This window comes from Sapajus apella, unplaced genomic scaffold, assembly GCF_009761245.1.
Source record: "Sapajus apella isolate SASKATOON/1434 unplaced genomic scaffold, GSC_monkey_1.0 scaffold52, whole genome shotgun sequence".
In the NCBI taxonomy this organism is placed as follows: domain Eukaryota; kingdom Metazoa; phylum Chordata; class Mammalia; order Primates; family Cebidae; genus Sapajus; species Sapajus apella.
The window spans coordinates 766,812-793,146 of record NW_022436992.1 but is presented as its reverse complement, the minus strand read 5'-3'; the positions used below and the strand labels follow the sequence as shown (position 1 = coordinate 793,146).

Genomic DNA, 26,335 nt, shown 5'->3' with positions numbered 1-26,335 from the left:
CAAATTCAGTCATCGAGTAAGACATTCCCGGGCCATTCATGTCTACTGCACTTTTAACTGTGCCAACTATGTTTCTTCACACTGTGTAGACCACACAACCTCTGAAGCACAGGTACTTCAGGACTGGCATTGAACATTTTACCCCCACAGGGCTCAGTGGCTGCTGACATTCCCTGCCTTTTTACAGACAGCCCATAAGCCATGATGTGGAGGCCTCCACCACAAAAGAATGGCCTGAAACTTTCTGGCCTCTCCTACATTTTCTATCAGGACTTTGATTACAATTAGATAAGTGGAGCTGGTATGAGAACTGGAGCCTGGTCTTCACTCCAAAATGCAGCGCCCCTGGTGATGGGGATGAACCCTCACGTCTGCTCCCTTGATGCCAATCTCTTCTGAAATTAAGAACCTGGGAGACTCACTCACCTTTTCTTAGTAAATTTGGCAATAAGCGTGCCTTTTGTAGTGGTGGTTTGTGGTTGCAGGGGTGTTTGTAGCACATGTGAGAAAGTCACATATCAGATGCTCCCTTAAGTCTCAGAAAACCAATCCCCTGATATTTCCCCTTTTCACAAATAAGGAAATAGAGTGTCACAGCATAAATAAATTGCTCTGAAGCACACAGCTTGAATTCAAACCCATTTGAACGTGTAATTCTGACTCTCACCTCTCACCCCACACTGTCCTGAAACTACATATTTCATGCCAGCAAGAATTGAAATGCTCATCTAGAACCAAACTGGGCCAAGGATCATTTAAGGCAGTGGCTTTCAAACTGCAATGTGAAAAACATGTAGTAGGTTCTGACTAGCAACTTTCTTAAAGAATAGAAGACAAGAAACCCAACTTCATCATGTTTAAGAATAAATTCTGGTCCCCAAAATTGTTTCATTTCATATAAATATTTATATGCATATGTTTCTTGCAGTGAAGATAAAGTACAGAAAAGTTAGAAAGCTATGGATTTAAGGATTGGCTCTCTCTAGAGCTGAAGTTTGATTTCTCAGATTTGAAAAGTAATACTAGTCATGAACAGGCTGAGAAATGAAGGTGCTAAGAAAGGTGTCATTGAACAGGTGCCCCTGAAGCAAAGGCCTCGAGCCTTCTGTGGGAGAGGGATGCAGCTTCACCCCAGCAGCAGCAGCAGGCACCCAGGCTGGGTGCAACCACCTGGCCCAGGGAATCGCTGACACAACTTCACCTCGGCCTTTCCTCTTAGCACTTCACTGGGGTGCTGACAACAGAGAATTTTCATTCTTGATCATCTGTATCAACTTAGGAGTCACCTATCTTCACTGCCATATTCCATAACTCACATCCCCAACTAACAAAACGAAACTTGAAAGCCCTGATGCTGATCACTGTATCTTTATTCTTTTTTTTTTTTTTTTTTTTTTTTTTTTTTGAGGTAGTCTCATTCTTTTGCCCAGGCTGGAGTACAGTGACACAATCTCAGCTCACTGCAACCTTCACCCTCCAGGTTCAAGCGATTCTCCATGCCTCAGCCTCCCAGCTGACATTATAGGTGCACGACACCAGGCCCGGCTAATTTTTTTATTTTTAGTAGAGACAGGGTTTCGCCATGTTGGCCAGGCTGGTCTCAAACTCCTGACCTCAGGTGATCCATCCACCTTGGCCTCCCAAATTGCTGGGATTACAGGCGTGAGCCTCCACGCCCAGCTGATGCTGACCACTTTAAATGGCATTCCCTCATCTTCTCCTCCCCAGTCCATTTTCCTTTCTCTTGCCAGGAGTAGCCCCTATCAGCTATCAGGTATGCATTTTCCAGTTAATATCCCATTAACTTTATGATGTGAGTGTGTGTCCATAAGCAAAGTAGGTAAAGCTTTGAGGGATTTCTTTAAATTTCCATTCAACTGCTATGAGGTACATCTCCTCCCTCAATGTTCTCCACTTATTGTTTGGGATATATCTGTATTCATATACGCTCATGTATGTAACATACTATATAATATTCCATCACAGGAATATGCCATAAACTATTTCCAGGCCAGGCACAATGGCTCACACCTGTAATCCCAGCACTTTGGGAGGCCAAGGCAGGTAGATCATTTGAGGTCAGGATTGAGATCAGCCTGGCCAACATGGTGAAACCCATCTCTACTAAAAATACAAAAATTAGCTGGGTGTGGTGGTGGGTGCCTGTAATTGCAGCTACTCGGGAGCCTGAGACAGGAGAATCACTTGAACCTGGGCAGAGGTTGTAGTGAGCTGAGATCACACCACTGGGTGACAAAGCAAGACTCCATCTAAAAAAAAAAAAAATTCCAATACACTGCCATTATAAGCAACAGTGTAATGAACATTATTGGGCCATGTCTTTTTGGATTCGTACAGGAGTCTGTTCAGGGCATATAGTTGGAAGTGGAATTGCTGAGTTGTCATATATGTATCCATATATGTTTGTGTGTTCATATATATATATATATGATGTGTATATATATGTATATATATATTTTTTCCACTTTACAGCAACACAAAAATGAGTTAAGACACCATCCAATGAACACTAAGGGTTCATCTCCCATTACAGGACCTCAGAAGTTTTTGTGTAAATAGACTAGCACACTAGTTCTAGTAAACGTGCAGAACAGACTGGAACTGCTGAGTCCAACCTCTTTACTTTACAAAGGCAAAGGCTGAGTCCCAAGAGTGTGGGGGTGAGGAGCTAACCTATGGACGCCCTGCAAATGAGGCAGGAGGGATTAGGTGTAGGTTTCCTGCAATCTGGTCTCCACTATTCCAGGAGACACTTTCTTTGTTTCAGTGAATAAGACCTTCCAGTATGTGCTACAAACAGTGCAAGCTTCAAGGTGCATGGGAGGTCTAGGTGCCTCCAGCTTCAGGAAAGCAATGAGAATTTTGAAAACTTTCCCCATAATTAGTTATCCCCAACAAACTTAATTCAGCCTGCCTATAGGCAGGCTGAATTAAGGCTAAACACAGGCTAAACAATCAGTCCTAACTCCATTCCAAAAAAAAATTTTAGTTGAGCATTTGCAGTGTGCTCCAGCGCCAAGTGCACAGGCTGACACATGCACTAACGGAGACAGAAGGCATCAGGTGCAGTACCAATGCCTGAACTTCGGCTTACACAAGCTTGATTCCTAACTCAGCCTCTCACTGGCTGTATGATCTTGGACAACTTGACATCCAAGCCTCAAATTCCTCATCTAAAAATTGTGGAAATAGGCCAGGCGTAGTGGCTCATGCCTGTAATCCCAGCACTTTGGGAAGCCGAGGTGGGCGGATCACGAGATCAAGAGATGGAGACCATCCCAGCCAACATGGTGAAACCCCGTCTCTGCTAAAAATACAAAAATTAGCTGGGGGTGTGGGTGGTGGTGTGTGCCTGTAGTCCCTGGTACTCAGGAGACTGAGGCAGGAGAATCACTTGAACCTGGGAGGCGGGGATTGCAGTGAGCCGAGACCATGCCACTGCACTCCAGCCTGATGACAGAGTGAGACTCTGTCTCAAGAAAAAAAAGTGGATACAATTTGTACTTACCGTAAAGGTTTTTGAAAAGCAAATGAGTTAATACATTAAGGTGCTCAGAAGGGTCCGTAGACCATATGTATTTAAAAAATATTTAGGGTCCTTACTTAGTATTGGTGCTGGGTGAAATAAAGACAAGGCCCTGAATGTCAAATAAAAATCTCAGAAATGGGTGTGGTTTCCAGTCAGAGGGAGTGGTAGGTAAACATGCCAATCTAGAGGACAAAAAAGAGATAACCCACAGAGGCCCCTCACCTCAAGGGGCTCTTCACACAAATGAGAAATACACACTCAGAGAACAATTCTAAACAAGGTCATACCCTCAGTGTTGGCTCCAGGCTGAGTCCCAAAGCTTCAGCAAACACTTACTTATTTTGGGAACCATTCAAAGTCTCATTAGACAACCAGGTCCCTAGAGGTACTTAGGGAGATGAGCCTCAAGGACACATATGCACTAGAAATCGCACAGGCACGTGCAGTAACAAGCCCTGACCCACGCCCTGCCCTTACTCCTCTCCCAACAATGCCCCTGCAGATGCCTCACCAGTGACCTGACAGCTTCCTGGAGATGTCGCCCCGCTTAGGTTCTCAGACACTGTGCTTCCTGGTTCTTCCACTGCCCTGGCAGCTGCCCCTTGGGCTCTTTCTCCTGTCCCCTAGATGTGAGTACCTACCCTCCATCCCCCACCCCTCATGGACCTCACAGGCTGCTCATCTCTAAAATGGAGGCACCTATTATAGGATTAAATAAAAGCTCTGACACAACTTTGCTTGGTCCCCTTCTCTGGGATGTTGCCATTCCCAGGCAGCTGGGCTGAACACCTGGGCCCCACCCTTGAATCCTATTCTTGTCCACCCACCACCGCCACCCACCAGGGTCAGGTCTTGTGCTCCGCCAGCCAAGCCTTGCTCCCCCTCCACTCTACCTATACTGCCAATGACATAACGTTACCAAGATGGTTCTGCTCACATCCCCCAAAAACTTGCATTCACTCCCCAGTGCTACTGCAGAGAGACTTATAAATGTTTTAGGCTTGTATTCAAGGCCTTCAGTCATCTAGCCCTAACCCACTGGCCCTCTCCAACTTGAATCTTCACCATGATCCTTTTCCCCCAACCTGATTAAATCACTTGCTGGGTGGTACAACATAAAATAAGAATTCTGTATCCAAATAAGGTGATTAAACAAAGCTTAATAGGTTCATATTTCGGGACTTCAGAACCTTTAATTCCTTAATACGCACTGTGGCTCTCCATTCTTTCCCTAAGTCTATTTGGATTTCTAGTACTTCTTTCACGGGGCTTGAGAAAAAAACCTAGGTCAATGTGCACGACATCGTCCCTCCCGCATGCCTACACGGTGTCCCAGTTAGGGCGTGCGCAGGTGAGCCAGAGAGCAGCTACCATGGTGTAGAGTCGTGGCCACATGAGGTACATTTGCTGTGGTTCATTGCCACCACTGCGTGCAACCTCAGTGGGACTGTAAAATGCCAAACAGGGCCAAGCAGCCTTTCTCAGCACACAGGTGGAAAACAAATGGCCAACAGCAATGCCACAGTAGGGCTGACAAAGGTGCTTCTCCTTGACTGCCAGGACTGCCAGCTTTTCCCAGACCTCCTGTCCATCCATCACACACCCTTCCATTTAATTCCTTGAATGCTTCCCTTAGCCAGAGTTGGTTTCTGAGGCTTTTGAGTTCTTTAGGTCCCTGTGCAAAGCCAACTAAACCACCCCCAAGTAACGCAGCAGCTAGAGCCATCCCCGAGGTGCAGTACCTGTCCCGTCTGGAGTGGACCTCACAAAGGTGGGCAGCATCTTCACTGCTGCAGTGGGGTGGGTGGTGGCTCCAAGCCCTTTCTCCATCTCCTTGCGGAACCGCTTAGAAATCTCCAAAAGGGTCTCATCAGAGAGGCGCATGTGGTAGAGATACTGGTCAACCTGAAAGGAGGAAGACAAGAGCAGAGACCCACAGGTTAAATAAATTACGGTATAGGTCTATGTCATGGAACACCACTCGATCCTTCAAAAGAACAAAACCTGTTATGTACAGAAAGTTACTATTAAAGACCACTAGTAGGAACTGGTTTGATAGGATTTTGTCTTTAAAAGAAACTAAAATTATAAAAATGGATCTAATTTTTGGAGAATTGGTGCATACCAATTCTCCAAAAAGAAAGGCCTATTAAGGCAGAGGAGAGTTCTTTTCAGAATGGTTGAGTCTGAAGGCCTGTGACAACCCTGGCTGGAGCCAGGGTTCATTACCCTCATCTCTTGTTCCCCCAGCACCTGACACATGCAGTCACATCAATCCCATCGCCCCTCACCCTAGGCAAGGTAGCCATTGCCTTTTTCCTGGACTCCTACAGTCCCCAGTTCAGCTTTTACCTCTTCCCTCCACTTCCACACCCAGCCAGACTCTGCTGATCCCCGGCTTAAAATCTTTCAATGGCTTTCCATTGGAACAAAACTCAAAATTCTTTCGAGGCCCCATAGGATGCGGCCTCTAGCCACCTCCTAATCTTTTTTTTTGGGGACAGGGTGTCATTCAGGTTGTCCAGGCTGGAGTACAGTGATGAGATCTCAGCCAGGCTCAGGTGATCCTCCCACATCAGCCTCCTGAGTAGCTGGGACTACAGGCACATGCCACCATGCTGAGCTAATTTTCCGGGGTTTTTGGGGGGAGCAGGGGACAACAGAGTCTCACCCTGTTGCCTAGGCTGGAGTGCGGTGGCACAATCTTGGCTCACTGCAACCTCCACCTCCTGGGTTCAGGAGACTCTCATGCCTCATCTTCCCAAGTAGCTGGGATTACACAGGTGTGCCACCACACCCAGCTAATTTTTGTATTTTTAGCAGAGACATGGTTTCATGATGTTATCCAGGCTGATCTCAAACTCCTGGACTGAAGCAATCCACCTGCCTTGGCCTCCCAAGTTCCGGGATTAAAAGGGTGAGCCACCATGCCAGCCCCACCTCCTAATCTTATTGTAACGTCTGCACTCTGTGTAGATTCTCTCCCTGGTTCAGTTCCCCAACTTCCCCAACTTGCCCATCCCTGCCTTGAAGCTCAGGCACACAGGCCCCCCAGGTGTATGACCTGCCAATCTCCTACCATTCCTTCAGGCCTCTCTCCACAGAGGCCTCATCTCATCCTCCAGATCACATCAGTCAGGCTTCCCTGTTATTCTGAGAGCTTGAGCTTTTCCCCTCACAACACCATCCACAATTTGGAGCTAAATGTATATTAGGGTCCAAATCATAATCACCAAAGGCTAGAATAACAATGTCTAATTGTTCACCTTTGCATACCTGAGGCTGGCACAGCACCTGACACAACAGAGAGGCTCTATGTAAATGATAATGCAGCCTCTGTGCACAGGTGGAGGCAATGCTCCTAATTCTTTCACTGATCCTGTTTCCAACATAAATTCACATGAACTTCTCCCAGATTTAATACCAGGAGAATGAGAAGCATCAGATAGCTCTCTCACTTGCTTTTCTGGTGATTTTTTTTTAAATCTTTTATTTTATTTATTTATTTGTGAGACAGGGTCTTGCTATATTTCCCAGCTGGTTTCCAACTCCTGGAATCTACCTCAGCCTCCAGGGCTGTGTTTTCCTGGATGTGACCTCACACTGGCCTCCGGTCTGGGTCCACTGGTCTTGTCCACTCTGCTAGATGACTGCCCCCTGTCTGCTTGGATACAGCAGGATCTATACATGTCAAACAGCATTGCAGTGAATGCAGGCTGGCCATATCCATTAAAAGGCCACCTTCTATTCCAGTCACCTCCCAATGCAGACATGAAGGGCAGATAGTGGAGAGCAAGGCCCACAGGGGTGACTGAGCAAGTCAGGGGGCAGCAGACATGTCTCTGAACATTGTCATGAGTATGACATGTGACAGAGATGCTCCCACCTCACTACTTTCCCAAAGAGAAGAAAGGCCCAGAAGCCTCACTAATGCTCCCCCTATCATATAAGGCTCCAGGTGTTTGCAAAGGGCACAGGAATTCCTGCACTGAGGATCTGAGCCTGTCCCACCTGATTAAAAGGTCCCATCATCACGTCCAGTGGCATGACATTATGCACACAAAAGAGCAAACTCTACAGCAGCTAATCTTAGTTTATCTTCAATGTTTAAACTGCTTCAAGATTTGTTGGAACTCCAATCAGACACCTCTCATCCTTAACCCTAAGAATCGAGTTAAAGTCACCCTTTACACATGTTGCCTTTTGCCCAATAGAAAATCATCTTCCACATGTTCAATGACAGATGAAAACAGTATTGGTGACAGTTACAGCAGCTAAACATTCTTTAAGCATTTCTCACCTGTCAGGCACCATCCTTCGGCTTTAATGACCTGTTCTCCATTGTCTTTGTAAAAATTCTGTATCCCTGTTTGGCAGGTCACTTGGGTGATGAGGGGACATAGCTGAGATTCCACAGAGGTCAGTCTGGCCCCAATGTCAGGCCCTCAGGACAGCCACCTTCGCCTGTCCTGTGGGCCCCTCTTAGTGTAGATGAGCACTCCCTGCCTGCCCTGTTGTTTCTTGGATGACCCCGGGACCTTAGTTTCCTCTCTATCACAAGAGGGGACTAAGACAGAGGATATGAAACAGCTGTGAAAAATGCCCAGGCCAGTAGCTTGGCCCAAACTTCCCCTCTTTCACATTGGAGCTCTTTGAACTCTCAAAACTTGAGAATAGATGGCACCAGGGCATGATGATGTGTTCACCCAGCTTATTAGGGCCACTCAGGAAGGGATAATAATTAGTCACTTGATGCCACAGCTTCCTAAACACACCAGTGAAGCCCACCCAGCCATCGTGGGCACTGCTGTGTTGGTAGCCAAAGGAAGCAGAAGTCAAAACCAAGTAGCAGCCACCATACAAAGGCGATTTTCCTGGATTGGGAAGGAGATGAATACAATTTTCAGAATCTTGCCAACTTTCACCCATAGTGCAGTCAGTGGGAGGGAGCACCAGGCCCAAAGTCAAGGGAGAAAGCCAAGCAGGAGACCAGCGGATGTACACAGAGCAGTGGGACTACAGTTGAAAAGTATTCACCCTTAGAAAGAAAAGGCTCTTAGGGTAACTACTTGAAAATCCCACTAAACACAGTATTCGAGTTTGTCTAGTTTGTCTCTCTTCACCCAATAGATAGTCATCTGGCCTAGGTTTGAATATTTTCAAGCCTGAGAGGCTCGCTATTTCTCTAAACTCCATTGTTGATCAGCTCTACTTGTTTCAAAGATTTCCCTCAATCAAAGATAAATCTGCTTCCTGATACTTCTGCCTAATCTCCATTCTGCCACTTGTGATAAGAGTTTCCAAAGTTGCTGCACATCAGAATCATATAAGAAGCTTTTAAAAAAAATACAGTGAGAATTCTAAGGATCCATTCCAGACTAACCAAAGGACAACTGTAGGCTGGGGCTCAAACACCTTCCCCTCTCCTCTGGCAGGCTACCAATATGCCAATAATGTGATTGTCTTTGGCCCTGTTCTGGTCAACACTGCATACCACTTTCCTGCCTGGGGTCTTTGAGAGTCGGTGGTTAAAATATTAGGCCAAATGTGTCCTTGTGAAGTAATCCTGTGTTGATCTAGCCTGCTGGGAGTTGGGAAGACAAACCCTGCATTTGTTGTTAGGAGATGTAAGTTTCTGGAAACTATCAAAGCAGACTCATTCAGGTCAACCCTCGATTTGTAGCCGGTGGTGGTGACGGGAGGGCTCTGGCATCAGAAACACCAGTATGCAAATAATCCTAGTGGTAGCGTTTGTACAGGTGTGTAACATTAGAGGACTCACTCTTCATCTGAACCCTAGCTTCCTCGCTACAAAACAGGATGAATAGCCCCACACAACAGAGTCATCAGCATAATTGTGGGGACAAGAGTTCTCTATCACCCCCTTTTTCCTTCTACCCCTTCTCTTCTAAGGATTCTCTCCACCCAGGGGCACCTTCAGGCAATCATGGGCATTTCTCAACCCTACTTAGTCACAAAGCAGAGGCTGTTTCCCCAAACTGTTCCTTCTCTTTCTGTGATGGGCGTGGACAAGGCTGCTTCTCTTTAAATCTCTATCTGGGAGAGAGGAGGAAAAGAGGAGGGGGCATTCCAGGCTGAGGAATCAGAGGCAGGCCAGAGCAAAGCCTGGCTAAGGAGCGGGTTACCTTCCTGTCTGCCAACCTGTCAGTCCAGGAAGCGAGGGTGTGTGTTAGGCAGAGATAGCACTGTTAGTTGATATCTCTTCAGCAAGAGTCAGATTAGAGCTTCCTTATTGGGTAACTTTGGTCAGTTTCAGTTTTTCCCATAACATACTGGTCTGACATGCCCGCTTCCTCTATAGAATTAGGGATAGTGTCAGGGGAAGCCCTAAAGAGAAATTAACCCCATATCTTTATGAAATAAGATAACACCCAAAATGGGAAGCCATTAACACCCATCCCCTTAAGTACCTGCGTTTTCCTCCAGACCAGCACTAAAAAAAGGAGAGGAAATTGTGTCACTGTCACAAAGCAAGGAATGGAGAGAACAAAAGGTGACACTCATAGTGGCTCCACTTTCAAACGCAGTGGGCAGGGTGGGCCAGACACAGTCCTGGCCAGGTATGGGGAAGCCAGGAAGGAAAGGCTTGGAGGTAAGTGCAAGAAAGGGATTTCAGAGAAACCAAGGCCCATCAGGGAGCAGCCTCAACCAAGGTCACACAGTTGAGACTAGAATCTGGATCACCCGATGAATGTCAACCCTTCTGGTCCAGAAGCGTCCATCTCATTCTGCAGGCCCAATGCAACTGAAAGATTCGTGCCACTGCCTGGATCCTGAGCCCACCCTATCTGGTCCCTGTGGGAAATTGGCTCTGATCAAATTTTTACATCCAGAAGACAGCAATATTTCAATCTTGACCGTTTTTATATAAAGTACTACAGATCCTACCTTGAGTACCTTAAGGGGTTTAAAAAGGAAGCATAGAAGAAACAAAACCTTAAATTTCAATGTCTGAGTCTGTAAGATCAGTATCATTCAATCCCTGAATTCTGACTACTGTTGCGACCCCAGCATCTCCCATGTTACGGCATTTATGAAACAGCAATTATATGCAAAGCACTACAGTGTACAGAAACATAATTTTACAAGAAATTAATTCTGGAAATGAATAGTGGTGGTAGCTGCACAGCAATGTGAATAATACACTTAATACCACTAAATTGTGCACTTAAAATGTTTAAAATGGTAAATTTTGTGATTATTATTTTATCACAATTTTTTTAAATTTTTTAAAAATCAAGATCCCTGCTCTCTAGGACTTTATATCAAAGAAGCTGGCTCACATTATAGACCAATGAGTGCCTCTAGAATGTGTGGAGAGATTAATCTTGTCAGATAAGAACGCAGAGCGTAATACAAGGCAGCCCATGGGAAATGTCACAGATTTAAGTGGCCTGAAAGACTGGCAATCAAAGGGGAAAGTTTTGGAGCTCAACCAGCTCATCAGATAAATGCTGACCTAGAGACAGCAGTGTGAAAGGCTCAGGAGGCATGGGCAAGCCCAAGACCCAGGGAAATTATGAACCAGGAACAGAAAGCTCCTTACCTTTACAACCTTACATTAGCTCCCCATGAAATGGGTCATAGGTTTAATTCTATCACTTTTAATCAAGGGCTCACAGGAAGGAAAGACTATAAAGACCACTGCGCTGTGTAAAGCTGCTGTGTTGTTCACTAACGCTTCCCTAGCCATTCAGTCCCCAGTAGGGTTTAGTGTCAGGAGAAAGTCTAGCTGCCCAGACACATTGTGCTTCCTGTTTTAGGCCGATGGGATGAAAATGACTGACTCAAGGAGAGTTACCCTTCTGGCCTTGACTGTTAGAAAGCTTGGAGTTCCATCAAGTTTGTTTAATTTTACAGACAGGGTCTTGCTCTGTTGCCCTGGCTGGAATGCAGTGATGCAATCATGGTTCACTGCAGCCTCAAACTACTGGGCACATGATCCTTCCACTGCAGCCTCCCAAGTAGCTAAGACTACAGGTATGCACCCTTATACCAAGCTGATTTTTTAATTTTATTTTTCTGTAGAGACAGGGTCTCACTGTGTTGCCCAGACTGGTCTCAAACTCTTGGCCTTAAACAATCCTTCCACCTTGGCCTCCCAAGGTTTGGGATTACAGGCATGAGCCACCGTAGCTGGCCTGTCAAGTTTTTCGGTAATCATCTCTGCCCGTTTAATGACTCTTGTTCTAGAAATCTTTTTACTGAAAGCTAAACCAGATCACCAAATCCTTTTAGTAAGCAGGCAGAAAATACATAATACATGAATAAGCACATGTTCATCAGTCATATCTACAGGGCACGCCCTCCTGGTATAGAGGTGAATTCAAGTGATCAAATAGGATAAGAAAGTTACTCCACAAGCATAGAAGCTTCAAAGCAAAGGATGCAGGATGCTTGAGGCACAGCCGAACTTTTTCTCTCCAGTCTTGGGATATTTCTAATTTAACGTCTAGAACCGTCTCTCCAGGCAGCCCTGGATGACCACAGCTAAAAATCCTACCCTTTAGCTTCTAGACCCTTGAAGACCAACTAATTGAACTTTACCTTTCTTAACATGCATGTTCTTGTCCTGAAGATACAATCAGGTCATCTATATATTAGGTCAACACTCCTACTTGGCCCCTTTGACAGAAACTTAGAAAGGACCATACCTTCTGGAAGTCAAGGGCCTTTTGACTACTCTTGTTTGCTTTAAATCAATCACAGTCAAAACAGGGTGGTGGGATGGGCACAGTGGCTCACACCAGTAATCTCAACACTTTGGGAAGCTGAGGCGGAAGGATCACTTGAAGCCAGGAGGTCAAGGTTGTGGGGAGCTATGATCGCACCACTGCACTCCACCCTGGGCAACAGTGAAAGACTCTGTCTTTTAAAAACAAACAAACAAACCAGAGTATTGCAGGAGATAGCACACAGCAACAAGAATGCACCACCTACCACCACATGCAACCATATAGATGAATCTCAAAATACAGTAAAATGCGGGGTGAAAATGCTAGACACAAAAGACATCTTTTATATGCGATATGAGTCTATTTACATTATGTACAAAAACAGACCTATACTGTTAGTCAGGGCAGTGATTACACTTGGTGATGGTAGTGAGTAGAACATGGGGCTGGTTCAGGTAATGATCTGTTACAGTATCTGGATGGTGGTTACCCGCTGCGTTCAGTTTCCCATGTGCAATTATCCCTTAATTCAAAAGACACTAGAAGAAAAAAAAAGGCAGGTGGCACTGACTTGGCCCTAAGTTTATCCACTATACATGGTCAAGGAGCCAAAGAAGATTAAAGAGGTCAAAAGAGGCCAAAGAGAGATCCAACATTTAAATCTGGCCACACAAAGCCTTCCACTGACTGTGCTGACACATGCTTGCAACTTAATTTCAAAAAAATTTCATATTTTTGCATTATTCCTTTGCCAGTGTTTTACCACAAATCTCTGACAAGGAAACTGAGGCTTGAAGAAGCCTCCTGAAACCACAGGCCTAGTCCCTGAAAGGCCCACAGCATCCGGTGACCAGCCAAGGGAGTGCCCTAACCTAGGGCACGGGTGTGCCCATCAGGGAAAGCCAGGCAACTGCTGTCAATGACCTCATTAATAATAATGCCCTCACAGACTCCTCTGGGGAAGGCCAAGACTGTACATAGAGCAGCCAGTTTATTGTATAAAGTTGCCAGGGCAGGGACAGATGTTTCTGATTTAAAAAAAAAAAAAAAAAAAAAGATGAGCCGGGCAGGAGGAGGACACACAGCAGAACATGGATTCTGTAAGTCTCCTGTCCTCTGAAAGCCCACTGACTGAAACTGACAAATCTGCTATGCCACTTCTTCAGATGGGACAAGGAGCTTATCCTCGCTGGGGCAGCCATGCCACCTCAGGCCAATGCCAGCTCTGACACACCAAAGACTCACAATCCCGGGACAGCGGGTAAGTGCAGAGCTCACCAGAGAGGCATATGGGCCACTCCTCCAGGATTCTGTTGCAGCATTGTGAGTCACAGAGCTTCCTGTTCTTCCAGTTCTCACTCTCAGCTGCATCAAGTTACAGCCACACAGACCTTAGGCAGCAGCACCTGTCCGGGGTCCAGGAGATGAGCATTTGGGACACCCAGCCCTGGGTCCTCCTGTCCTCAGACATTCTGTTCTGACTACAGGGCAGCAGTGCAAAGGGGGAATATGTCCCAGATGCATGTGACCATGGCACAGTTCACCTGCCAACAGACATTGACTGAGCGCCAAGTCGAGTGTGCCAGGGCTGGGCCCTGAGGATAATGGGATAAAGGAGATACCAGCCTCTGCCAGCAAGGGGCTCAGTCTATTAGCAAGAAACAGATTGGTTAACAAGTAATTACAAACTGACAGTAAGGGCAGACAGTGGGTAGTTTCTTTTACTGTAATAAAATATAGATTTACAATCACTTAAATCACATACATCAATGTGAATCTGAGAAGTGTTTATCTTGAAAAAGTTAGAAATTTGTACGTGTTGGCCCCACTGCCCAGAAAGTCCCCTCCCCTTGTCTAACAAATTCCCACTTACCCTCCATAGCCCAGCACAAATGGCCTCTCTCCAGTCATATCGGCAGCTATCTCAATACTGGAGATATAACAGGTGCTTAGGAAACCTCTGCTACGGGAACACCAAAGAGAAAAGTTGGAAAAGCAACTTGGTGAAGGGGAAGAGCAGACTACTGCTGACTGACAAGGTGCTCTGTGTCGGACCTTGATCTTCAGGCCTGAGCCCGCACTGTAAGAGATCCTGACAGTAGCAAGGTTTCTTCCCAGTCTACCTGGCTAACCTGCCTAGGATGCTAGGTCCCCTAGAGGTCAGACTCCACCTACCCCTGGACAGCCCCAGGCCAGGAACCAGAATCTGCCCCTGAGCCTCTTGCCCCACAGTGGCATCTGAACTCCCCACTCCTGTCTGCTGCCAGCAGTCCACCTACTGGACCAAATGCCTTTGGGTCTGTCCCAGTCTGCCCTATCCACCCCAAGACACACCCACCACAGGCAAGGTACCCACACTTCCCTGCTTACCCAAGACAATCTCAGTTTACACCTGTGGTCATGGCATAACTATTGATAGTGCTTTCTTCCATTCTCAAAAGTGGCCCAGTTTGGACAATTAATTAGAGCATCCCCCTAAATACAACTCACTAAGTAAATCCTGCCTTTGCTCTTGTGAAACTGACACCTAAAATAATAAGAGTTTATGCTGCACAAATGATGTTTAAAAAAAAAAAAAAAAAAAAAAAAAAAAATGAGGGGGATCAAGAAGCTGGGTTCCAGATCTGGGGCTTATCCTATGTGAGTAAGCTTGGGCTGGTCCCTTAGTACACATCACCTGGTTTCCTTAACTGTAAAATGAAGGGTTTGTTTGGACTACATGGTCCCAAAGGTCCCTTCCCTGATGATACCTGACTCATAACCCCATGATAATTTACCATCTCCAGTTGTCCCAGCAGCTTTGTGGTAGGGGTTGAGGGCACTGGCTCTGGAGTCAGGTTGCCTGGGTCTGGATTCTGGCTTGCCCTGGGGCAAGGTTCTGTCCTATTCTGTGCCTGGTCTCTTCATCTGAATAACAGATAATAACAGGGTCTACCTGGAGGGCAGCTTAAGGGCAGCCTGAGTTGCTACACACAGAGCTGATAAGAGGCTACAGGGCTTGAGACAGGAAAATTGGGAAGGAAGCAGGAAGAGGAAGTCCCTCAAATGGGAAAGAAGGAAAAGTGGCAGCTTCGAATGCCCTCATTTAACCCTAATTAAAGCTGTCAGATGGTTCATCTGGCTTTTTTCCTTCATCAGACAATACAGAGATACCAGAAGGAAGGGATTGGGAAAAAGGCCTTTTACAAACATGGACCACCTCCAGGCATCCAGGCCAGAAATAGTGGACAGGCAGGAAAGCTGGGTGGGTGGAAGGTGGGTGGGAGATGGGTGGGCCCCAGGGCTTCAGGGGCCAGGTTCTCAGACCCTGACTCACTCTTCTGGTTAACACTGAGATAAGATTTAACTAAGGTGGGAAAGAATGTCTGGGAAATGCTTTACAATCCATCAGCAAACAAAATGAGTGACTGCCCCTAAAAGAAGGCAGTATTTTAGGAGAAATGAGATTCTCTGTTCACAGGAACAGGACTAACACTCCTGACTCCTGACCTGTTCAAGAGGTGGGAAGGAGGGAATGGGTCCAAGTGCAGAATCCCCCGGGGCTTTGTCAAGAGCCCAGGGCACCCTGGTTCTGCCAAAAGTATGGCCATTCTCTTCAGTGAAACTCCAGGGGTCGGTGAGGCCAAACCTATCATGGTGAGTCCTGTAACTCTTCAGCACAGGGCACTGCAAATGATTTCCCCTGTGGAAAGCCAGGGTCTGGGAGAGATATGAGGATGGGCAAACAAGTATTTAACTAAAGGCAAACTATACAACAGAAGAAAACAAAATCCGAAGTAAGCAGCCTCAGCAACTGCCCTCTGAAGCCTCTGCTCTTCTCTGAGTTAGTTACTGGGGTAAGAGAGACTAGGTTTCTCCAGCGAAAATAAGCTGGAAATAACACTGTGATCATTCAGCACAGCTTGCATCTCCCACAGCATCTCAAGGAAGTTTCAGCCTCAGGTGCACCAATGTGCCAGGCATCCCAGAGACCTTGAATGGGGATGCCACCTCCCTAAAGGACCAGAAGAAAAGCAATTTAGAGGAAGAGCTTAAGGATGGGTCTCCCACACCCAGGAAAGAGAAGGTTTTAGAAACCTCCACAAAGGGGTAGTGTAGGGAGGATGCATCCTTCTTCCCTGGCTTCAGGAACTTTCCATCCTTCTGCCTTCTCTGTCCTCTGATTCAATCCAACATCAGACAGAGACACAAACGGGCCTGACACCACTTATTCTAAAAGAAGCTCTTGGGAATTATCCAGGGTAAAGTAGGGCCTCTTTGTGCTCCTGTCCAGGAAGACAGTGCAGTGGGACATCTCTAAGAGTGTGTCTCTCATGTACAGATGCTCCTCAACTTACAATGAGGTCATGTCCCAATTAGTAAGTCAAAAATGTATTTCATACACCTAACCTACCACCAAACACAATATAGTGCCTATTTTACAATAAAGTGTTGAATATCTCATGTAATTTGCTGAATACTGTACTGAAAGTGCAAAACAGAATGGTTATAGGAATACTGAAAGTACAGGTTCTACTGAATACATATCACTTTTGCACCATTATAAAGTCAAAAAATCATTAAGTTGAACCATTGTTAAGTTGGGAACCATCTGTGCCAACACTTAACACATAAAGCACTGGCTATATGTCAGGCAGTTCTCAGAGCTTCACACCTGTTCACCCTCTTTCTCTCTAATTCTTACAACTATTCTGTTAAAGTGTTATCCATTTCCTTGCATTTTATAAGGAGAACAAACTGAGGTCTAGAGAGGTTGAATAACTGACCCAAGCTCATACTTGCGTGTTATGCAGAGAGCCAGAGTTCAACCCTAGGGAGCCTGACTCCAGCTCATCAAACAGCCTCTCCCAGTAACTGTCAGGCTGTCCCTCGGTGGATGTCACCAGCTCCTCTCTTCTGCTCCCGGGCTCAAGTGCCTTCTGAGCTCCCATTCTACCGGCTCACATGCCTGTCTTGTTGGGAAGCCTGGCTCATGCCCAACCTCCATGGAAACTCCAGCAGCACCAGGGTGAGCATCTCCCAAGGACAACTGAGTAGACTTCTCTTGCTGGCTTTCTGGAGCACTTGCATGCTCACATTTTTCTGGCTGAGGACACAGAAACAGCAACTAGCTCCTGCAAGGGACTATGAGCATCTGCAGATTGCTGTGGAGACCTCACCTTAAGTTCATCTTTTGTAGAAGCCCATTTACCACTATGATGGTTCCATGACATGGCACACTGTTGAGAACTCAGGGCTCTGGTCCCAACTGGGGCTACTAAGTTACTGTATGACCATGAGCAATACACCTGAAAACTGAAGGGGGTGGGGGCATGGACCATGTTCTTCTAAAGCAGTTTCTCAATCTTGACACAGTAGACATTTTGGGCCAGGTAATTTTTTGTTATGGGGAGCTATCTTGTGCATGGTGGGATATTCAGCAACATTCCTAGCCTCTGCTCACTAGATGTCAGTAACACACACTCACCCAAACCTTTGTGACAACCAAAAATGTCTCCAGACATTGCCAAAGTCCACTGGGGGTGGGGGGGGGTGGGGAGGGGTGGCAAAATTCACCTAGTTGAAAACTACTGCTCAAAATGAAGAATTTTTAAAGACAGGCTTTGTCTCTGGAAATTTGAGTAAGGTGGGAATTCATGCTCTTTCTGATAGGCTGGGATAGCCCCAAAAATTAAAAGTATCTGTCCCAAAATGTCAATAGCACCAAGGCTGAGAATACTGCTTTAGAAATAAGCAGAAAGAGCCGGGCACGGTGGCTCAAGCCTGTAATCCCAGCACTTTGGGAGGCCGAGGCGGGTGGACCAGAAGGTCAAGAGATCGAGACCATCCTGGTCAACATGGTGAAACCCCGTCTCTACTAAAAAAACAAAAATTAGGTGGGCATGGTGGCACATGCCTGTAGTCCCAGCTACTCGGGAGGCTGAGGCAGGAGAATTGCTTGAACCCAGGAGACAGAGGTTGCGATGAGCCGAGATCGCGCCATTGCACTCCAGCCTGGGTAACAAGAGCGAAACTCCGCCTCAAAAAAAAAAAAAAAAAAAGTAAGAAAGAAGCAGAAAGAGCCACTCCAGTGCAAGGAAGCATGGTGCGTGATGCACACAGTGTGATATGAAGACATGTCCAGTAAGCTGTGGGATTTAATTTGCCACACCCCAACCTCCACAGCTTTGAAAAGGCAAAGACAGACAACACACAGTGTTGGAAACAAACCAAACCTCCTGACTTCAAAGCTCAACGATGATAATGAGGAATCTCTTATCAAGATTTGGTCTTTTAAACCGGAAGTATCTGAACAAAGGAAGACAGTTTTCTGGGACTCCAAGGTCTTTCAGTTCAACAGATCTTCTTACTCCCACGGCCAACTGTGGTTTGTGTTGCTCTGATTCCCCCCGGAAAAGGACCTCCAAATGCCTGAACTCCCCAGGGTACTGGAAAAGTTCAACTTTAAAAAGTGATGTTAAAAAAAAAAAAAAAGTTGGCTTTGGCTGAGCTCAGAGGGATGTTAATTCATTCAAAGGTAGAGAAAAAAGTACTTCTTAGGGATCTCTGAAATAGAAATTTGGCAATATAAAACAAAGGGATAGTTAACAAAAGCTACAAAGTATTCCTACTACCATCAGTTGTCTTCTGAGCAGAGAAAGGGATGGAGTTAGGATACAGAGATGTTACAAATTGAACAAATGGAGTGAACTGAACCTGTCAATGTCAGTTTGCCCAATGAAAATTAACAAAGAAAAAAATAATCTTATTAGGGTTTTAATCAGCAATTCACTCTCGATACTCTAATCTCATATATGGAGACTAATGGCACACAGTAGGTGTCCAAATGTGCCAAGATTCCTTGAGGCCTCTAACTCCCCTCCCACCCATGGTAATTCACTCTCTTTTGACTTAGATGGCCATAAATTATCTCTTCCTGGAGCCTTTTGTCTCTAGACAACTGAGAAGTGCCTGGGTTTCTGTCTTCCACATCACACTCAAAGGGCCTGGCGCTCCTGTAGGTTCTTAAAAAAAAACACACATCAAAATTCTTAGGTTTCTTGACTCTTGGGGTCTCTGTTCAATCCTTTTGCTTCCAAGATATTCCTCTCAAGCCCAGCACTAAATAAAGGTCACCCCTTGCTCATACAGCAAGGAGTCTACGTGGGCTATGTCTATTACAGGATTCCAGTGCAAACACCACCAGTTTGTGTGTATTAAAACAATTTAGTCAATGGCCAGAGGAAAGAGCATATGCTTCATTTTATTTCTGTGGTTAACCCTGATTCTCATTCTTAAGAGACAAAATCCTGCATCTTGTATACTAATTTATCTCAATTAATAGAAAGAATTCTCTATCTCTCCACAGGCAGGACATATGGCCTTGATTGCTGAAGGGCAGGAAATTCTCCTCCCTTTCTCTCTCCCTCTCAGGACCAGCCTCAGGCCATGCTTTGGATGACAGGATAGATGAGAACTGCCCTTCCCTCTCTTTAGCCTAGGACTAGCCGCCCCACCCAGCTCCTCTACTTCCTGCAGCCCTCACTTAGCTTATTTCTCCAGGAAGTTCTCCTCCTTCACTCTTGTACTCACTGAGCACCTCACCAGCGGCCAGGAACTGGGGCGACAAACCTAACAGTCAAGATTCTCCCTGCCGAAGGAGAATCAAGGAAGGAACCCAAACTGAAAACCACCAACTCTATCTAACATTATGGTGAAATGAAGCAAATGTCATGCAAGATTCAAACACACTTATGTCAGCACACTGGAGCGGGGGAAGGAGGCAGAAAGAAAATTAAGAGAGGAACCAGCATTTGAGCTGGAAGGGGTTAAGTGGAAAGAAGCCAAGCAGAGGTCAGGGCCACAGAAATGGCAAGGGCAAAAGGACCTAGCATGAACAGGCAGGACAGAGGAATGAAAGGATGGAGAGGAAGATGAGGCTGAGCCGGGGGGTAGAAGTGGGAAGCAATAAAGAGCTGTAGAGGGCTCCTGAAAAGATCCAGTCTGGCTCCAGAAAGAGACTAGAAATAGGGACACCCTTAGGAGTCCTCCAAAGTAACTCAGAGACTAGTTGACAAAGTTAGAGAGTTGATGAAAATGAATCCGGGACTCTCAGACAGAATAGCCAGAGGGTGCCGGTGCCACTGATCAAACCAACAGAAGAGCTAGCTCCGTCTGTGGCCATGCTGGGTGGGGGGGCGGGTGGTGTCAGCATCCATGAGTGGGCACAGGAATGGGCCAGGAGCCTGCTCACGTTCCCCAGAGACAGGCAAGTATGTGCTCAAGAGCATGGTGCTCTAAAGCCAACTGCATGGCTTCAATTCCCAGCTCGTACAGAAAAGTTGGTGGTCTTCGGCAAGTTACCCTGGGCCTCAGTTTCTCACCAGTTAAACTGGCATGCTGATAGCACTCGGTCTTTGTCTCATGGTATTGATTTGAATGTTAATAATCTGACATACCTAAAGAGCTTAGAACAGTGCCAGGTATACAGTGGGTGCTCTGCTGTCGCTCCTGAGTTCCAAAATGTGGCAAAAGTGAGCAAATAACTCTTATTCTCATCTCTAATGCCCCAAAACATGGTCTTGTCCATCAGGAGACAAGTGACTTCACTTGGCAGGTGAGCCCAAGCCTTCCATGTCATCAGACTACAACCCAGAATATGTAAGATGATGTTATCACAAGGGGATTTCAGAGGGGTCCACATCAAAAGGTCTTTTCAAAAGACGCTGAAGTTATACTCAATACTCATTCTTCTATCTTAATTCTTCTTTCCAATGGCAGCTCAGAAAGATGCTTCCGGATATTCTCTGAGTCTTTCTCTGCTTTCTTTCTAACTGCCATTGGAATCAAACAGCTTGGCTCACCTAAGCTGGGAGACCCAGGTTCTGACACCTATTGAGTTAAAGGCCTGATTCAATTCTGCCCCCATTGGTAGTTTAGAGGAAATACACCTAAGTGTCCTAGGACACACTACTCAAACTGACAGGTAAAGAAAAGAAGCCTACAGGAATGACAGCTGCACACTGCTGTGCTTAATCATCGCAGCTCCATAAAGTGGACAAGCCTGTTGTTATTACTGGCATTTTACAAAAAGAAACGGGCTGTCCAAAGAGGCTCAGGGTCCTGTGGTTAATAAACCACTAGAGAGGAACTACGACTCATTTCCAGATATCCTGGCTAATTCCCGTTCCACTCTGGGAACCGAGAGATGACCCCCATTCCAAGATGGAGAGCGGTATAAGGCCACCAGGGCTCCAGTCCTAATGCCCACCTCTGAATTGAGGAAGAGTGAATTTATGCAAGGATTCGAATGTCCTGGGTAATACAAAAAGAACTCAATAAGATTAATGATCCTCCACTGTGTATTTTAGGACTTGCCAAGAGATGATAGCCTTCCCCAAGAGTTCTGGGAAGTTAAGAAGTTACCAAGATCCTGCCAGCTCAAAGACACGTTTTTAAATAAACTGAATTAAGGTGCAGAGGCGGGGAATGTGAGGTTCCCGGCTGGGCTGGAGGCTCTTTCTTACGCAAATGACCCGGCTGAGGTGAGCGCCCGGCTGTCGGGAGCTGCGGAGCGCGAGGTGGGCACAGACAGGTCGAGGCCTAAGACAAGAAAAAGCTCGTTTTCGGAAGGACACAAATCTTAAGGAATTAGTTGGAGAATAACAGCCGTTTACAAACAGTAAAACTCAAGTAAACCAACCGCCTCTGCTCTCTCCTCCAGACTGAGGCTGAGTAACTCCTGCTTTTCTTGGAGGTTCACCTGCCATCACTACATCAAGGTGCCTCCTATGCCCTCGGGACCTCTAGAATGGGAGTACGAGCAGGTTGTCGCAAAGAACGATAACGTCAAGACATTTTCCAAAAAATGTGTTCCCACCAGACATTGATATTTCAAGCATGTAATTGAGCAACGCTCAGTTGCCTCATGGCTCTAAAACAACCTCCCTTCCCCTAATCCCTTCCCAACTTGTTCCCTACCTCAAATCGTAGCCCAGGCCCGGGCCAGGAGCCAATCCCCTAATCCCGGGCCTTTCAGAAACTCAATTCTGAGAGCGCCCCTAGCCCAGCCCGTCCCCGTCCCCACCCCCACACCCCGAGGCCGGGACTGTGAGGTTCCCAGCTGGGCCCTAGGCTTTCTTATGCAAATGACCCAGGCGGGGTGAGCGTTCCGCTGTAGGGAACTGCGGAGAGAGAGGTGGGCGCAGACAGGTTGAGGTCTAAGACAAGAAAAAGGTCATTTTCGGAAGGACACAAATCTCAAGGAATCCAGGAACGCGGGGGATTGGCCCTCTCCGAGTAACTTTTGGAACAAACCAGAAAGAAACAACGAAAGCCCTCCCCCTGACTCGGAGGCAGGCCCTGGGGCCACGAGGCGGGGCAGTCCCGAGGCAGATTGGGGGGGGCCGAGGGTTAGTGGGGGACGCCCATAGCCAAGCCACAGTTCCGGGCGCCACAGTTCCGGGGAGGGGGCGCGGCAGGCAGAGCTCCTCTGCCTCTTTCCTACACCTTCCCGGGTCAGTTTCTCCCCAGGCCTATCCTCGCGGGGCAGCGAGGAAAGAGGAGGGAACCGCTTGTCTCCTACATGCGGTCCGCCAGCTCTGACGGCCCCCGGCGGCTCCACGCGGCAGTGGAGCCGCCTACCGCAGCCACTGTCCTCCCCACGTGCTCTCGCCGGAACTCGCGCTGCTGAAGGGGGCTCCCTTCCACGTGGGCGCAGCAATCCCAGACTACGTGTGGGATGACCAGTCCCTCCAGTAACCGGGAAAAAGGGGCTGGGGGAGAGAGCGTGAGCGCGTGCGGGAGCGCTGGGAGGGAGGGCGCCAGGCGGAGCGCGACCCCGGCTCCCCGCCGGCGCGCACTCGCCAGCCGTGCCTAGCGGACTTGGCTCCAGGCGCCCAGGAGTGTCCCGGCTGCCCAAACTTTTCCCGCGTCCCGGGCCCCGGGTGGGGAGGAAGCGGGTCCCCGCAGGGTCGAGGAGGAGACTCCCGGAGCCCACGCCACTTTGCCGGAGCCCAGCCCGCCGCCCTGCCCGCGCTGACTTGCCTTCTGCACTTGGTCGTGGTTGAGCTCCGTGAAGAAGTAGGCGAGCAGATGCGAGGCAATCATCTTGCCGCTGCCCGACGGCGCAGAGTTGGGAAACCGAGGCGGGGGCGCGTGTGGGGAGGCGGGCGGCGCGGTTCGGCTGCTTTGTGCAGCCGCGGCTCGGCTGCCTGGCGGGGTGCTGGGAGTCCTGGCGGCGCACAAAGAATGCTAACGGCGAGGGTACGCCCGGCTGGCGTGGGGCGCGGGTCTCTGGAGACGGCGTTTTGGTGTCTCAACTGCTAGAAGGCGCCTCAGTACCCTCCTGGCGACGTGTCGAGTTGTCCCACGTCAAGGCGCTAACTTCGGCCACAGGCTCACTGAGCCTCAACTTGAGAAGAATCGCAGCCCGGCTCCACTTGGGCAATGGGACCTTTCGGCTCACACGCGCGTGGCTCCAGTCCGCAGATCTTCTTAGCTGAGTGACACGACGTTGCCCGCGGCGGCCCAGGACTCCTGCGCTGGAGTTTCGTGCAACAATGTGGCTTATTGAAGGGCTGCCGGCCCGCGGGCCTCCAGGTCCGTGACGTGCGCACGCCCATTGGCTGTGCGGGGAGGGTGTGTGCGCCGGCGGGCCGCCCGCCGCCTCGGTGCAGCCAATCAGCGCTCACGGCTCGCGGGCGCGGCCGCTCCGACACCCGAGCCTACAGCCTGGGTAGGCGCGCCGGGGGCGGGGGGCGGGGGCGGGGCGGGGCGCCTGAGATGGGACGTGTGGTCCGTGGCGAAAGGCTGGGGCGGAAAGGCGCATGAGCCACCGCCGCGTCAGCCTCGGCTATGCGTGGGGGGAGCGTGATCACGGACCCGGGGTGTGGGGCGACTAGAAAAACGGGTCACTGGACCAGCACACGCTCTGTGCGAAGAGACACTGTCTGGCATCCCGGGATCATGTGAGGGACTCCCACTGCCCAAGTCACACGTCTAAAGCAACCTGGTTCTTACCTATTGTAGCACAGCCGGAAAGCGAGCCGCCTTAGCTGCTGATCGCACTAGAGCAGGCAATACAAGAGTCGGCCCATCCTTCACACCACTGGTAGGATGCGGGTTTTACTAACCCCGTTTTACAGATGAGGAAACTGAGGCACACCAGGCCGTTAAGAGACTTGCCCAAGGCCTGGGCTCACACATGTAATCCCAGCACTTCGGGAGTCCAAGTTTGGAGGATTGCTTGAGACCAGGAGTTCAAGACTAGCCTGGACGTTATAGTGAGACTAGCCATCTTCCCAAATAAAAATAGATAAATAAATTAGCCGGACGTGGTGGCATGTGCCTGTAGTCCCGGCTGTTCAGGAGGCTGAGGTGGAAGGATGGCTTGAGCCCAGGAGTTTGAGGCTGCAGTGAGCTATGATGGTACCACTGTACTCCGTCCTAGGTGACAGAGGGAGACCCTGTCTCAAAAAGAAAAGAGATTTGCCCGAGGTCACATAGCTAATAAGTGGCAGATGGGGAGGTGAGCCCCTGTCCCTCTACTTTTAGGCCCTATTCATTTCCCCCATTATCCCATGCACCTCTCTAAGAGCCAGGGAAGTAGGAGGTGGAAAAGGAACATCTCTGTAGCTCTGAGACTGATAACCTGAATGAACTGGGGATGGTAAGTGTGTAACTGGATGATCTTGGATGTGAGATGGGGTGGGTGAGGGGACTTACCAATGCTGAGAGGTAAGTCCCCAGCCCCAGCTGTTACTTGACACACCAGACTCCAAATTTACACACACACACACACACACACAATGGAAACTGGCAAAAATGAAATACTGACTTCAATACTGATTTCAGGAGACATGAGATTGGCACTGGTGGAGAATGGCGAGCCTAAGGTTAGAAAAGGTTCAGGGAAGGAAGATGAAAGTCTGCCATGTTCTACTGAAGAGTTTTCCCCTCAAACAGTGGGATGCTGTCTGCAATGTGTATAGGCTTAAAATTCTTATTATATAAGTAATCAATGCTCATTATTGAAAAATAAGAATATATGGATAAAAAGGGGGAAAACATCCATGATCCATCTAGCCTCTCAGCAAAACCTTTTTTTTTTTTTTTTTTAAAGCAGGGTCTCCATGTGTTGCCTAGGCTGGTCTTGAACTCCTGGGCTCAAGCAGTCCTCCCACTTCAGCGTCCCAAATAGCTGGGATTACGGATGCACTCAGCAAAACTTGAGAACTATGTACCCTTCCAAATGCACGTCCTCAACCCTCCTTCCCTATACTCCAGACAGAATTGAGCTCAAGCTGCTTTTGTCATAGTAATCATAATGACCTACATGTTGCCAAATCTTGCATCTCTTCTCTTCCCTGCCCTTGTCTTACGCCTCCTCTCAGTGATGTTGAGGACAGTTAATTACATCCTCCACCTGGACACACCTTCCTCACTCAGTAAGAGCACCAGTGCTCCGCTCTGCTGGTTTCCAGCTAACCTCACTCCCCAGGCTCCTCAGCCGCTGTTTGTTCTATTGATAATGTTGGGATATTCCAGGGCTGTCCTCCACCCTCTTCTCTGAACTAGTTACAGTTTCTCCCTGGGGGATCCTTCCAAGCTCTGTGACTGTTGATTCACCATAGCAAACCTACCGTGAGGACCTCTCCTGGAGTTGCAGGCTTATTTCTCCAGCTGCCATTTGTCATCTCCACTGAAATGACTAGCATATCACACTTAACATGTCGAAAACTGAACTCAACTTTTATTCCCAAATCTTTTTCTTTCCTAATTGTCTCAGCAAACATTGCCATCCACCCTAACTCATCTTCGATTCCTTCTTGCCGCTCACCCTCACAGCCAGTCAATCCATCAGCAAGCAGTTAATTACATCTATAAAACAGACTCTGCATCTGACCGCCTCTCTCCATGCCCTTGGACACCTCCTACGTCCTTCCCCAGAACACTGCTTGGCATTCCCACTGGCAGGCTTTCCTCAAAAATGCAAACTCTTTCTCACCCAAGAGTCTTTGCTCTTCCTTTTGCTTTTATCTGGAATATTCTCCAGACACGTCTCCAGCTCATTCTTCTTCCTCATTGAGGTTCCGCTCAAGTAACTCCT

At 47.8% G+C, this 26,335-nt stretch overlaps 1 protein-coding gene across 1 annotated transcript in view; it reads right to left on the bottom strand.

The window, feature by feature from the left end:
* The window catches only part of HK2 (hexokinase 2), a 57,145-nt gene extending 33,215 nt beyond the window's left edge, over positions 1–23,930 (bottom strand). Inside the window, exons 1-2 of the mRNA XM_032243450.1 lie at positions 23,272–23,930; positions 5,293–5,455 (exon numbers count right to left, since the gene is read on the bottom strand). Coding sequence (XP_032099341.1) covers positions 5,293–5,455; positions 23,272–23,334 — 226 coding nt within the window. The 5' untranslated portion in view covers positions 23,335–23,930. The remainder of the gene's footprint in view (positions 1–5,292; positions 5,456–23,271) is intronic.
* Between the last annotated feature and the right edge of the window lie 2,405 nt (positions 23,931–26,335).